Raw genomic sequence first — 15,406 nt, forward strand, 5'->3', positions numbered from 1 at the left:
ATTGGAATCCAGGCCAGTCAAGGGTGGGGGATATCAGGATCACAGAAACCTGTCGGCACTGCGGCTGCATACACAGCTGGCCTCCGGACAAGTCCCCGATGCCCCAGGCACCCCTAGCTCCTCCACCCCGCTGTGCTCTTGTCTTAGTCTGTTTCTTATTCTGTTGCTTATAACAGAATACCTGAAACTGGGTAATTTACTTTAAAAAAGAATTTATTTGTTACAGCCCTGGGGGCTGAGAAGTCCAAGGTTGAGGGGCTGCACCTGGTGAGGGCCTTCTTGCTGCTGGGGACTCTGCAGAGTCCTGAGGGTGGCGCAGGTGTCACATGGCCAGCGGGCTGAGCATGCTCACAGGCCAGCTCAGGTCTTCCTTCCTCTTCTAATGGAGCCACCAGTCCCACTTCGGTGATAACACTTCAATCCATGAATCCATCGACAGATTAATCCCAACCACCCTTAGAGGCCCCACCTCTCAGTACTGCCACATTGGAGGTTAAGTTTGAACATGAGTTTCATAGAGGATAAACATTCAAAATAGCACATCCTAATTTTTAAATGTTTCTTAAATCAAGTAATCAATTAAAAAAAGAAAACCTCTCTGGGCTAAACAAGGCATATCAGTGAGCTAAAGCCAGCCTACATGCCTGGCAGGGCCAATCTACCTCAAGGTCCTCAGAATTCTCCAGTCCCCTCACCTTTCCCTAAGACCAGGTGACTTGTGGCTCCCTGAGCACAGCAAGCAGGTCCTCACATCTGAACATGTGGGCCTGAGTGCCCTTTCTGCTTAAGTCACAGGCCCAACACATCCTGCTCAGCAGCCTCAGCAACAGCTTCCTCCTGCCCAGGAGGCCTTCCTCAATTGCTTCTCCCCACCACAGGCCGGATCAGGTGAGACGTGCTCACGTGTCCCACCTGGTTCACGTATGTTGTGGCAGGATCTTTTCACTTGGAGGGTTCAACCAGGATTCTTGGTGCTGTTCCAAGGCTCCCCTCCCCACCCTGTCACCTCAGCTTTGTGTCCATAAATGTTCACTGTATTTCATAAACCAGAAAAAAAGCAGTGTCTCTGCAATAAAAAGAACCCTTACAGAAAACTTAGCCTGAGATATGTATAGGTGTGTACATATGCACACTGATTTTTGGTTACTCACTTGACATGATGTGGGTGCTATGAAGTTAGGCCTGGAGTGCTGGGAATTGGTGTCCCCCCTTTTTTTTTTTTTTTTTTTGAGATGGAGTTTTTGCTCTGTTGCCCAGGCTGGAGTGCAGTGGAGCAATCTCGGCTCACTGCAACCTCTGCCTCCTGGGTTCAAGTTATTCTCCTGCCTTGGTCTCCTGAATAGCTGGAATTACAGGCACCCACCACTACGCCCAGCTGATTTTTGTATTTCTAGTAGAGATGATGTTTCACTATGTTGGCCAGGCTGGTCTCGAACTCTTGGCCTCAGGTGATCCACCCGCCTCGGTGTCCCAAAGTGCTGGGATTACAGGTGTGAGCCGCCACGCCGCCTTCCTAATGAGGAGAAGCACCCATCAGTGCTCCTTGGTGGAACCTCAGCTCTGACAGCTAGGCGTTTACTCTTTTCCCATAACCCTTGATCCTGGCAATTTCTGGTTTCCTGTTTTCTCTCATGCACCTGAGGCAGGTGGCAGGTGAGTCTGAGGTAACCACAGGTGTGGGCCGTCTTCAGTGCAGGCCACACTGCGACGTAGAATTTCAAGCAGCGATGAGCCATGATCAAATGTAGAAAACTCCCTCTGGTGGCCAAGGGGGACATCATGCTGGATCCCTTCCTCTACCCCACCCCTCTTCTGAGGCTCTGGTGCCTCCAAGCGGCCTGGCCCAGACCTCAGTGCCCTTGGAACCTGGGTCACAGGCTAGCTGCCCTCCCCAAATTCTGCAACCACCCTTCAAGCCACCCAGCCCCTGACCCTCCCCATCTGCAGAGTCCTGTTCCTTCACTCTGGCCCTGGCCACTCCGTGGATCCTGGTATTGTGTTACTGCTGTTCTACCCCCACACTCACCATTTGTCAACCACTGTTCCCACTCTTCTTGTCCCCAAAGGCCGGCTCTCCGCGGTTTTCCCCATGTGCCCAGCCTTGGTGCCTCGCTTCCTGCTTCACTTTTCAACGTAGATCTGGCAACATCCCAAGCCCCGGCCTCTCCCATCCTGTACGACCCCCAGGCCGCTGGTACGTGATCCAGCCTCAAAAGCAGCTCAGAGTCAACGGGTCCCAGTCCCTAGGGGGCTCTGAGCAACGGACTCCTCCCCCGCTCCCCTCCTCTCAGAGGCTTGACTGAGCACCTCCCCTTTTTTTTTTTTTTTTTTTTTTTGAGACAGAGTCTCACTCTGTCGCCCAGGCTGGAGTGCAATGGCGCAATCCCGGCTCACTGCAACCTCCGCCTCCTGGGTTCAAGTGATTCTCCCGCCTCAGCCTCCCGAGTAGCTGGGATTACAGGCACCCGCCATCACGCCCAGCTAATTGTTTAGTATTTTTAATAGAGACGGGGTTTCACCAGGTTAGCCAGGCTGGTCTCGAACTCCTGACCTCCGGTGGTCCACCCGCCTCGACCTCCCAAAGTTCTAGGATTACAGGCGTGAGCCACCGCGCCCTGCCGCACCTCCCAATTTTTAAATGTTGTCAACTAAGTCATCCCGCCACCAAGCGCACTCTCCTCCTGCGTCACCGACCCACCGGGTCACCTGTCTACACACGGCCATCTCTTCGCACCCCCTCCCCCTCTTCGACCCGACTTCTGGCCTCACCCACACCCCCACAGACCCGTTCCTCCGGCGCCGCAGCGAGCAACCGAGTCCGAGGCCCGCCCCGCCTACCGGGCCCTAGCACGCCGGGCTCCCAGACGCCAGGCCGGCCTCCCCCCGCGATCGCCCCGGGCTCTCCCCGAAACGGGCGGGCTCCCGTGCCGCTCCAGGCCGCCTCACCGCCACGAGCCTGCACCTGCAGCCCGAGGCCCGGCTCCCCGCGGACCCCGCTGTGTGAGCCCCGCGCGCCCCCAGCCCGGTTCCCGGTCCTCCGGGCCACCCTCTCCACCGAGCTGCGCCCCCCTCGCAGGGACAGCGGGCTCGGCTGGTGGGCCGCGCAATGCCTGCGTCTCCAGCTCACCGCGTGCACGGCGCGCACCCGAGCGCCACGGCCAGTCGGCCCGCGCCACTGAAAGGCCCAGGGGCGTCGAACCCACGGAACCCCGGCCCAGGACCTCGGGCGCCCGACCCGGCCCCCGGCCCCCGGCCCCGCCTGCGCCACCCTCCAGCGGCCCGCCCCCCGGGCGCCATTGGCCGCGCCTGCTCCGCTCTCCGCGCGCTGATTGGTCGGCGCGAGGGTCGGTCAGACCGGGCGCCGCGGCGGCGGCAGCGGCAGCGGCAGCGGCGGCGAAGGGAGCGGGACCGGAAGGGTCGCAGCGCCCCGGCGCCCCTCACACCCACTGCGGCGGCGGCGGCGGGGCGGAGCGGAGCGGGGCGGGCCGGCGGCGGAGCCGGGGCCGCGGAGCCAGGAGTGACTAGCACGCAGCGCCGCCAGTCCGCCCGCCCGCCCTCTCCCCGTGGCGCGGCGGCGGGGAGGCGAGGTGAGCCCGGCGGGCGGGCTAGGCCTGGCGGCGGCTGCTCGGGCCGGGCCCGCGGGGAGGGGCAGCGAGGGAACCGCGCGGCCGGGGGCTTCGGGGCGGGCCGGGGGCTGCGGGGCCCTGGCAGCCGCAGCCGTCGTCCCTGTGCTCGGGGATGCCGCAGGCGCCCCCTTCCGCCCGGCTGTCAGCAGCCCCGGGCTGCGGGCCTGCTCACCGGCCTGGCCTGGCCGACCTGCCCGTGGGGTCTGCGGGCGCCATCCTTCCCGGAGGTGGGGCAAACAGCTGCACTCCTGCGCCGGGTGCCCAGGGGCCCGGGGTGGCGTCCCCGCGACCTTGGCCAAGGCACTGACCCTCGCTCTGCCGCGGTTTTGCCTTCGGGAAAGTGGGGAAATGTCTCTTCTGCACGGGGTTGTTGTCAGGCTTTGTGAATGTATGCAGACGCCTGGGCAGGACCCCGGTGTACATTTGTGGAAGATTGGGCAGGGTTCTGGCCCTTGCTAGTGTGAGTGGTGTAGGAACCCCCTCCCCGTCCGCCCAGCCTCCCGCCTCCCCGCGCACTCCTCTCTTGCCTTGTCATTGCACACTCAGTGTCCAGCAGTGCCAGAGGGGACCCAGCCCACATCCCTTACCGCCACACCCCTCCCCCAGAACACTGCTGCCCCATCCCACTCATCTCGCCTGCCTTGAACATGCCAGCCCGCATTTGCCCCAGGACCTTTGCATTTGGTGTTTCCCCGTCTTTGGAGTTGTCTCCGTGATCTTGGCACAAGTAGCTCTTTCTGCTCCTTCCTCTGGTCAGATGTCTCGTTTTGGGTGAGGCCCTCCTAGACCACCCTCTTTCTTCCCTTAGTCATGCTATTTCATTATTTAAAAAATTTCCTTCCTAGCTTTCACCTGATTTGAAACTATTCTGTTTATTTGCCTGTTTATTTTCTGTCTCCCCGACTAGGAGGTAACTTTGTGAAAACAGGTAGCTGTATGATTTGTCCACTGCTTTATCCCCAGTGCTTAGAAAGCACACAGTAAGTATTCAGGAGTATCAGCTCAATGAATGAATGAATGATCAAGGAAATGGCCCAGCCTCCCCGTTGTCTCTGCTTTATCTGTTCATTTAGTGACTTCTGATTAACGTGTGAAACTTGTAAGCAGATGGAAGCTTGTTCTATTTTGTAAAACATTTTGGTGTCCTTGACCCCTTTAATTGCTAACTGTTGGAACAAGCTGTGATATGAAATCTCACATTTTTATGATAGATTACCTCTAGCTTTCGTCCACACATACAAGAGACATTTACTGAATTCTGCATTATCTAGGTCATGCTTTCTGCTAGACCCTAGGGACACAAGGCAGATAGCAACAGGGTCCCTTTCCCAAGAGAGCCCAGGAGCCCAGCAGAGAAGGCAGGCATGCAGACACTTAGTTCCAGGGCTGTGCAACCCTTGCTATAGGGGAGGGGCTATACCATGGAGATGTGGAGGAGGTGACAGGTGGTGCTGGGGGGCCTTGAGGGTGATGATAAATTTGCTAGGCAGGGAGAGGCACAGAGGTGTGAAGGAGCAGGGCCAAGGAAGGACGGTAGCCCACTGTGGAGTTGAGAATCAGTTTGGAGGGCCCGGTGTAAGGGCACAGCGTCGTGGGGACCCTGAAGAACCGGAACCTTACCCTGCAGTTTTCTAGAAGAAGGTGGAATTTGGCTGGGTGCCATGGCTCACGGCAGTAATCTCAGACACTTTGGGAGGGTGATGTGGGAGCATCACTTCAGGCCAGGAGTTCAAGACCAGCCTGGGCAACATAGCGAGATCCCTGTCTCTACAAAAAATTTTAAAAGATTAGCTAGGTGTGGTGGCATCCACCTGTAGTCCTAGCTACTTGGGAGGCTGAGGTGGAAGGATCCCATGAGCCTAGGATTTGGAGCCTGCAGTGAGCTATGATCACACCACTGTGCTCCAGCCTGGGTGACAGAGCAAGACCCTGTCTCTAAAAAAGAAGGCAGCACTCCACATTTGTTCTGATTTTTAAATGTTGGCAATACCTAATTAAATTTTTTTTTTTTAAATGCTGTGAGCCAAACCATATACAGATTCATTCAGCTTGGTTGCAGGATTGTCATCCTCCAGGACTGGCTGTGTGGGAGGGAGGAGCTGTGAGGAGAGCAGGAAAGGTACAGCCTAAGGCCAGGGGAGCCGGGCCCTGTTTGCCCAGGTGCCAGCCCAGATACTCATTTGATTGTAACTGGAGCCCTGTGGAAAGGGAAGCTCAGGAGTCTGAGTAGTCTGCTTCTTAGCAAGCAGCTGGTGAGTGGAGTTCGAACCCAGATCACTCCCCAGATCAGGATTCTTTCCTGGGTCCCTCAGCTCTGAGTATTCTCTTTTGGCTTTTAACTTGTTCTGGAAGAATGACCACCAATCTATTTAATGTTTTCTTCCATTTAACTTTTTTTTTTCTTCAAAAGGACCCTGCAGAGTTGAAAACAATACTATTTTTCCATAGACTTCCCTGGACAGCTTTGATTTTCCTGGTAATTTAATTTTCAGGGTGGCAGGACTTTAATTTGTTCACAGATTAAAATCTGTTTATTTGGTCCCCTAAATAAACATTAGAGGGGATACTTGAATGTGTCTAAGATAAAATATTCTTAATTTTCTGGATAAGGAAAAGGACCAGACAAACCAGTTAATAGTGAGTAAACCAGTTGTTTTCATGAGGCATTAGATAAAACAGAGACCAGATTTTTTTTTCTTCTTGAGACTGTTGATTTGCCAATAGGGTAACTATTTTTGGTCTACGTACATACAGTAGTTATACCTCACACTTGGTTAGGAAGGTGCCATTTTTACATAATTTTCCTTCAGAATAATTAATTCCTGATACATTGTACTTGATTGTAGGAACCAGTTTCAACATCATTCTTTTTATTTTAACTTTTATTATGGGAACTTTCAAACATACACAAAATAAACAGAATAGTGTCCTGCTTTAACAGCTATTAACTCCTGACCAATCTTGTTTCATCTCTAATGTTATCCACTTGCACACTTACCACCCCTAATTATTTTCAAGCAAATCCTAAATATCATGTCATTTCATTCATTATTTTTCGGAATACTAATTACACAGTGGGTGCCCAGTAAATATTTGTTAAACACGAAGCTAAATGGGAGAATAAATGTGGTAGGGTAACTCGGAGCAGTGGTTAAGATCAGGACTTTGAGTCAGACTCCCAGTGGGTCTGCTGCTTATATGGGTGATGTGCAGAAGCAATTGCGCTCATCTGGAAAACACGGGCACAACCTCAGTGTGCTCAAGAGGTATACAGTGGTTATACCTCACACTTCCGTAGGTCTCTAAACGTACTGACTCTTTTAAAGTTGAAAAAGTAATAATTCCTTAATATCATCAAATAACTAGTCAGTATTCAAGTTTCCAGCTGCCCTATGAATTTTAAGTTTTCTTAATGGTTTGAACGTAGAGCAAGATAAGGTCCATACGTTGTTGATGGGTTGAAACATCTTTTAAGTTTCTCTTAATCCGTAGATCCCCCTCCGATTTCTTTGTTTTCTCGGTAGTTTATCGAGTTGTTCCGTAGCATTCCCATAGTTGGTATTTGATTGATTGCATCTCTGCAATGTAATTGAATGTGTTTCTCTGTAATCTCTGTAAGTTAGTAATTGGATCTAGACAAGGCTTGGTCAGATTTAGGGTGCATTCCTGCATCAAGATGCCTTCCTAAGTGGGCTGTGCCCTTCTTATCTAGAGGTACCCTGAGGCTCTCTGCTCGTCCGTTTTACAGATGAGCTCAATCGCTTGCTGCACATCACCCAGATAAGCAGCAGACCCACTGGGAGTCTGACTCAAAGTTCCGATCTTAACCACTGCTCCCGGCTGCCCTACCACATTTATTCTCCCTATTAGCTTTGTCTTTAACAAACATTTACTGGGCACCCACTGTGTATACTCAGTAGAGGATTGAGAAATAAATCAGACACGTTTTCTGCCCTTACAGAGTAGAAGTGTAAGTAGACTCAGATTGCAAACTAAAGCGAATACAGGGAGGGTGGCAAAAATGGGGGCATGCCCAGCATGGTTTGAAGGGAAAGGCTGGAGGAGAAAACATGTAAGAGAAGCAGGTGCTTGAACTAGATTTTGAAGGAGGATGAATGTTGACCAGGAGGTCAGAAAGGAGAGGGAAGTCATTTCAAGCAGATGGAACAGCTTAGGCAGAGGCCTGAAGGTGTGCAGTAGCTGGGTGTGTCTGCTGATCCCAGGTGGTTGGATGTTGCCCAAGATTGGGCCAGAGGACTCCCATCTCCTGTGCTGTGCTAGGGAACTGAATCTTATTCTCAAGGCAGTCAGTCACTGTTGAAGGAATTCAAATGGGAGAATGGTGTGATCACTGCATATTTTCAACAAATCTCTTTTTTCATTCCATATTTTGAAATAATTATAGATCCACAAGAAGTTGCACAAATGGCACAGAGAGGTCCCAGTACCCTTCACCCAACTTTCTGCAATGGTTATATATTTACATAACTATAGTAAAATGTCTAAACCAGGAAATTTGGCATCGGAACAATGTGTATAGAATTCATTGTCATTTTTTATCACGTGAAAATTCATATAACCACTACCACAATCAAGATTCAAAACTATGTCATCATCCCAAATATCTCCTTGTCCCACCCCCTTACAGCCACAGCACCCCCTTTTCCCCACCATTCATAACTGCTGGCAGGTATTAATCTAGTCTGCATCTCTGTACTTTTGTCTTTTCAGGAATGTTATATACATGGAGTTATACAGCATGTGACCTTTTGAGATTGGCTTTTTTCATTGAATATACTGCCCTTGAGATCCACCCAAGTTGTGGTATGTTTCAGCAGTTGCTGAGTGGTGTTCTGTGGTATGGGTATACAGCAGTTAGTTTAACCATTTACCCATTGAAGGACAGGTCTGGGTTGTTTCTAGTTTGGAGCTATTAAAAATAAAGCTGCTGTGAACATTTGTGTACATATTCTCACGTGGAGTGATTTCTCTTTCTAAAGCGGCACATGTGCAGTGGTTTGGAAGTCACAGAAATGGTGGCTGGGAGAATGCTTCTGCTGTCGCTGGTCCAAGGAGCCATGAGAAGCCCTTACCCAGGGCCCTGGGAGTGGGGGATAGAGAGGGAAATAGGCAGGCTTGGGTGCCTGGAAGTGGGGCTGGTGACGGAGATCCTTGCAGGGTCCTGTAGATCCAACAGTGGGTGAGGTGATAACCAAATGCTAGTTGTTCTGGATTGTGGTATATACTGTGGCTTAAGAACTACAGAAGATGGCCCTGAGAGCTGCAAGGTTCTTGATTATCAAAGAAAGATTACGTTGTTACACCAAGCTATTCTTCATAAGAATTACAGTAGGAGCCCGGGCGTGGTGGCTCATGCTTGTAATCCCAACACTTTGGGAGGCCGAGGCAGGCGGATCATGGAGGTCAGGAGATTGAGACCATCCTGGCTAACACGGTGAAACCCCGTCTCTACTAAAAATACAAAAATTAGCTGGGTGTGGTGGTGGGTGCCTGTAGTCTCAGCTACTTGGGAGGCTGAGGCAGGAGAATGGCGTGAACCCGGGAGGCAGAGCTTGCAGTGAGCCGAGATCATGCCACTGTACTCCAGCCTGGGCGACAGACTCTGTCTCAAAAAAAAAAAAAAAAAGAAAGAAAGAAAAAAGAATTACAGTAGGAAAATAGAGCTTTTTAAATTTTTACTTTTTTTTTTTTTTTTTTTTTTTTTTTTTTTGAGATGGAGTCTCGCTCTGTCGCCCAGGCTGGAGCGCAGTGGCGCGATCTCAGCTCACTGCAAGCTCCGCCTCCTGGGTTCACGCCATTCTCCTGCCTCAGCCTCCCGAGTAGCTGGGACTACAGGTGCCCGCCACCACACATGGCTAATTTTTTGTTTTGTTTTTTTTTTTAGTAGAGACGGGGTTTCACCGTGTTAGCCAGGATGGTCTCAGTCTCCTGATCTCGTGATCCGCCCACCTTGGCCTCCCAAAGTGCTGGGATTACAGGTGTGAGCCACCGCGCCTGGCCAGCTTTTTACTATAATTATGATTATTTAATATAAAGATGAAGCCTCACCCTGTTTCCCAGGCTGGTCTGGAACTCTTGGGCTTAAGCGATCCTCCCACCTTCGGCCTCCCAACAGTGCTGGGATTACAAGTGTGAGCCATCGTGCCCAGCTGGGAAACAGAACAATTTAATGAAAAAAATGTCGGCAGCAAGCATTGAGACAGAGGGTGATTGTGAGAATCTGCTTTTAATCACAGTAGTCAGTTGATTTAAATATCGCATGTCCTGGGTATTCTGAAGCTTTAGTGTGATTAAAGGTTCACTTGAGTCTGTGGATCACTGAATCGTTATCCTCGTTAGAGGAAAAAGTGTTTTGGTAGGTTTTGGTAGGGAAGTCAGCAAGATGACATGTGCGGGACTGTGTTCTGGTCCTGGCCAGCCCACGTACAAATAGCTTCGCTTTCTAAAGGGATATCGGAGTGGTACTTTGGGAGGAACTTGAGTAGTGTGGTGAAACACACCTGAATTCAACTCTGAGCCATGCTGGGAATTTGGACAACTTCCTTACTGCCTCTAAGCCTCAGTTTCCTCGTTTGCAGAGCGGGGCTAGTCACACGCTCCTCACTGGTTGTTATAAGGGTGTTTATAAATGTGTACCTCAGAGCCAGGCCCACTCTCATGCCTCTAGCCTTATCTGCCTGAAGCCCACCTTCCATACAAGTGTCAAAGGATCATTCTGCAGCTTTTCACTTAACATTTTTTGTTTAATCCGTTTTTAAATGTGAAATATGTACATTTGAAAAACAGAATAGAAAGTTATAATGGGAAGAGAGTTTCTCATGTCCCACTATTTTTCTACTTGGTAGCATTGTGTATGTGCGTGTGTGCGTGTTTACGTAGCTGGGCATTATGTGTTCTCTTCTTCAACTTGCTGTGTTTCCTTTCTTTATCTTAGACATCTTTCCGTATTGATACATAAAGTCCTTGCATTCTGTTGAATGGCCTTGTTGTACTTTTGTGCCATAATTTATTCAGTCCATCCACAGTGTACGTTTTAGATTACTAACAGTTTTTTGCCTGTTACAAGAAGCGTTACAAACATCCTTGCACAAATACGTCTGGATGCTTGTACACATATTTGTCAGATACACTTAGAGAATTGTGTTTGCCAGTTTAGGATGTGCATTTAACATTTTTATTAGCTATTATCTATATTCCATCCAAAAAAAATGTTTTACCACTTCTCAGCTCTCAGTGACGTGTATGAAAGTGCCGGTTTCCTCATGCCTTGGTCGATACTGTGAACAAACTTGAGCTCAGGTCTTGCCTCCTCCAGGAAACCTCCTTGTGGCGTTCCCTCCCAGTTTTGAGGTGATCGTAGCCTGGAAGGGAGGCAGACCCTACAAAGGCTGTGACATTGCAGCCTGGCGGGCGCCGCTGAGTGCACAAGTGGCAAGGAGGGAGCCCTGTGCTGGATGGGCGGTGGCAGCACAGCCTGGGAGCTGAGGGGGAGGAACCAGCACCGGCTGGTGTGGGAAGTGGAGGCAGCGAATGCAGGGTTTAGTGTATTGCTAATGTGGTTGCATGAAGAATTCTTGTACTTCCTGATTTGTAATACTGTTTTCTGAGCCCCAGTTGATGGTCCATTTTGTTGAAATATCTCAATAGAGTTGACGCATGAATAGCTAAATTACATACTTTCTCAGGTGGCCTTGAGGTTCTTTCTCTTGCTCTCACAAAGCCCAAGCTTGACAGAGAAGGTGGCTTTAACAGGTTTTCACTTAGGTGACTTTTTTCTCCTGCCTAATAAGGGCACCTTATTTTAATTTTGTAATTATTTTAAATCTTTTTGTTTGTTTGTTTTTGAGATGGAGTCTCTCTGTGGCCCAGGCTGGAGTGCAGTGGCACGATCTCGGCTCACTGCAACCTCCACCTCCCGGTTGAAATGATTGTCCTGCCTCAGCCTCCCAAGTAGCTGAGATTACAGGCACGCACTACCACACCCGGCTAATTTTTGTATTTTTAGTAGAGATGGGGTTTCACCATGTTGGCCAGGCTGTTTTCGGACTCCTAACCTCAAGTGATCCCCCCATGTTGGCCTCCCAAAGTGCTGGGATTACAGGTGTGAGCCGCCGTGCCCAGACTATTTTAAATCTTGAGATGGAATTACAATTCTAAAACCTAATACGATTGAATATACTCCCCAAATTTAAAAAAGTTAACCTAATATTGTCATAGTCCAAGTATAGGTTGAAAGCAGTTATAGCAGGGAGAGTTCAGAGTTGGTCAGCAGGGTTGAGATTGATCCATCAGTCCCAACGTGGGCAGGGGATCCGGAACGGGGGGTGGCTCTGTGCCGTGAGGTTGTTAAGGAATCCAGCTGGTGGGCAGCTTTCCATCTGCAGCATGTAACTTCCATCTCTGGGTCTGTGATAGCTGATCTCTCAGCCAGCAGCAAGGAAGAAAGGTTGGAGGGCAAGCAGCTTTCTGTAAAGAAAAATAATAAAAGTGATCTGGAAGTTGCATACATCACTTCTACCCACATCTTATTAGTCAGAACTTGGTCATCTGGCTATACCTGGCTACTGGGAAAGCTGCCAGGCGTCGTCTCTAGTTGGGCAGCCATTTGTCTAGCAGGAAGGGGAAGGCTTCTCTTAGGAAAGCGAGGAAGGGAGGGCTGGATCCTGGAGCACCTCAGCACCTGTGCCGCACCTCTGATGCTTTGACGGCTTCCACAGCCCTCAGGACTGAGGCCAGATGGCTCTGGGTGGTTTCTGGGGCTCGTAGTGATCTGGCCTCCGTTTCTCTCTCCAGCTTCACTCACCCTCTACACAGCAAAGTCCCCAGTGACTTGTTACATTTCCAATGTGCCTCCACCTCTGCTGCTTCTCCTCCCATTCCCCCAAATCTTCTTCACCCTACTGGGTTAAGGACCCTTGGTGTGCAGGGCCTCTTCCTGAGTGTGCGCTTACTGAGGGCAGGCAACGTGTCCTGGCATGGTACCTCACCATCCGCAGTGGGTACTCAGTACATGCTTGCAAGTAACTGTGTCGCTGGTGTGTTTGCAGCATAGCAGAGGAACAGCCACCCCCAGTAGAGCAGGTGGTAGTGGGTGCCTGCCTTTTTGCTGAGTTGTCTCTAATCCTTTGCACTTGTACCCTGCTAGCCAAGCTGAGCAGTTCGCTGTGTGTGGACACAGTCAGTTTGGGCTCTGTGCCTCTACTGTCCGTCTCTGGCAAAAGAGTCTAAGGGCGGATGCCACCTCCTCCATGAAGCCGTCCTTGTCTTCTGCACCCCTGCCAGTGGGTAGGGTCTCTTTTGCCTTTTGATTTTGTTTACATTTTGCTTATGGCCCTTACTGCATTGTAACTTGTAATGTAGATAATGGACTCATTGCTCACACTTCTCCCCCAAATAGTGAAGTACGTGCTGTTTCAAGATTGGTTGCTAGCTGACTATGGCATATCTCTTGCAATACTTACCATTTTCGTGCATGAAGGCATCCCCTAAATGTTGAATGGAATTGTTTCAGCCTCTTGCAAACTGTAAATAAGCTAATCTTTAGAAAAGGATCTTTCTTTAGATGTCAGTAAAATGGAGCAGCATTGTGGGGAATCAGATCAACAAAGGTTTATTGAATGCTCACGGTGCCCCAAAGACCAGCTTCCTGTCCTCCTGTCCTTGGAGTATGAGATGCCATGAGCAAGACAGACTTGCCTCGCACCTCCTACAGCTTAGGGCACAGTGACCTGCCAGCCTGGAGACCTCCTGAGTGCCCTTCTCACAGCAGTGTGGCCTAGGCAGGTGTTTCAGCTCACTCAGCCCTAGATTGCTCCCAGGTAACACGGGACTGATACTCTTGCTGTGCAGGTTGTATGAGCAGCTGTTTGTCCAGCATCTAAAGCGTGGTGGCGTCCCTGGAGTCACTCCCTGGCTGGCCTGCTAACACATCTCGGCAGGAGTGGTCAGAGTGGCAGCCACCACCCAGAGGATGGGGAGAAGACTGTGGGGAAGTGGTCACTTGGAGAAATTATTAATTTGACTCAGTTCTTTATTTAGACTTGTTATTAATCCATTTATTTCTATGTTTAAGGAAAATCCTAGACATCATTGTGTTGAAATACAAATCATCACCACAAAAATCTCATTGGGTTGACGTTAAATATTAGATACTAGAACATAAGGGCAAGGGATTTGACGGAGCTGTAGAATAAATTCTGTAGTCTTAAACAGTGTGGAATGTTTACCTGTATGATTTTATTGTTGGTTATATAGTTTTAAAAGACCAAATAAGTAGTTTAAATAGTTTTAAAAGACCAAAATAAATAGCTTGCTGACTTTTAAATCAGCATAACCAGGCAGGAGCTTGGGAAGCACTTGCCAATTGTTTGCTTGTTTTCTGTATAAAATCATCCGGGCTCCTGCAGAGAAGGAATCTCAGCCTGTGCCTCAACCACAGCAAAGCTGCTTTCTGGGCCTGCTGGCCTACACTCAGACGTAGTGAATAGACTTCCTGGTGTTGCTATTATGGACTGTAGGTCACAGCAGAGTTCTTCATACACAGATATCTGCCCTGAAGTCCGCTAGTGATGTGGGCTTCTGGGGCTGTGCCAGCTGATGCCAGCTCTGGGACCCACATCCTGAGGCAGGAGCACATGCTTGGGCACATGCAGCACACGGATGCCACCAGGCCTCTGACAGCCTGTCACTTTGGCATATGAATCTTGCTTTTTGGTTCATCATTTCAACCAGAGTCTATACACTGAGCAGAAGACTGGTCCTTTGCTTCTCTTTAGGCATTCTAGAAGTGATCATTTTGAAACAATGCCTCCGTCTCTAGTTGAGACAGCTAGGTGTAAATGGTTCCACAGGGGGCAAGCTGATGAGAAGCCCAGAGTGATGGAGTCTTTTCATAGCCAGTAGTAATGCATAAATTCTTTTCTCCAAAGGTGGTTATTTTCTAGTCCAACCCCTTAAAGTGTGGTATTGCTGGGCCTCAAAATTCCTTCCTTTCATCGTGGTCTGGTACCACTGAAATGTCTGCATTTTTTTGTGTCTTGCTCAAGTTCAGAACTTGGTCAAATTGACTTTATCAACTTACAGCCACATTGTCTTACATACCAATAAGTTCAGAACACTATTAAGTGAGCTGTATGTGTATACTTTTGGTAAGAATGCATGTTCATTCTGTTTTTCTTTGAAGGAATCAAACTTGCCCACCGTTTGGAATATTTCATGACACTACATCATGAGCGACAGTAAATGTGACAGTCAGTTTTACAGTGTGCAAGTGGCAGACTCAACCTTCACTGTCCTAAAACGTTACCAGCAGCTGAAACCAATTGGCTCTGGGGCCCAAGGGATTGTTTGGTAAGTATGGTCTGTTTTAATAGCGTGGATTGAGTTTTTGCTGTAATAAAAAGTAAAGCTAAAGTGTCAGGATTTAGAAACATTGATGATCGAAAAAAAAACTCTGTTATAGGTTTATGAGCTAAATTGAATCAACTGCTTGCTCTAGTTCTGTGTAGTCAGGCTGTAGGGTACAAACCCATATTCTTAGAATGCTGCAGGAACTTAAATAGGTAGCAAGTTTTCTTTTTTGTTTGTTTCTTTTTTCTTTCATTTTTTTTCATTTCTCCTGTCATTATGATATCAGAGGTAATAGGTATGACAGTGAGTTGTAACAGAAATTTGGAGTTTTATTCATTTCTTCATCATGGCCACCTTTTCCCCCCCTCCCCCTTTTATTCCCAATCACTCCTATTCATTTCTAGGCGCCA

General features: G+C 49.3%; 1 protein-coding gene and 1 long non-coding RNA gene across 7 annotated transcripts in view; one reads left to right on the forward strand and one right to left on the reverse strand.

Annotated features, from left to right (window-relative positions):
- Positions 1 to 195: 195 nt before the first annotated feature.
- LOC134737089 (uncharacterized) lies at positions 196 to 3,251 on the reverse strand. The gene is made up of 2 exons (XR_010121642.1): positions 2,027 to 3,251; positions 196 to 1,513 (listed from the first exon to the last, which is right to left on the reverse strand). It is a non-coding gene; the product is annotated as an uncharacterized lncRNA (long non-coding RNA).
- A 100-nt stretch (positions 3,252 to 3,351) lies between these two features.
- Positions 3,352 to 15,406, forward strand: part of MAPK9 (mitogen-activated protein kinase 9) — a 59,414-nt gene continuing 47,359 nt past the window's right edge. For 4 of the 6 annotated variants that reach the window (XM_055284938.1, XM_055284933.1, XM_055284937.1 and 1 more), the window contains exons 1-2: positions 3,352 to 3,587; positions 14,830 to 14,996. In XM_055284938.1, coding sequence (XP_055140913.1) covers positions 14,875 to 14,996 — 122 coding nt within the window. In that variant the 5' untranslated portion in view covers positions 3,352 to 3,587; positions 14,830 to 14,874. The remainder of the gene's footprint in view (positions 3,588 to 14,829; positions 14,997 to 15,406) is intronic. The other 2 variants (XM_055284935.2, XM_055284934.2) reach the window with 1 other exon arrangement.

Source organism: Symphalangus syndactylus, chromosome 7 (assembly GCF_028878055.3).
Source record: "Symphalangus syndactylus isolate Jambi chromosome 7, NHGRI_mSymSyn1-v2.1_pri, whole genome shotgun sequence".
Classification (NCBI taxonomy): domain Eukaryota; kingdom Metazoa; phylum Chordata; class Mammalia; order Primates; family Hylobatidae; genus Symphalangus; species Symphalangus syndactylus.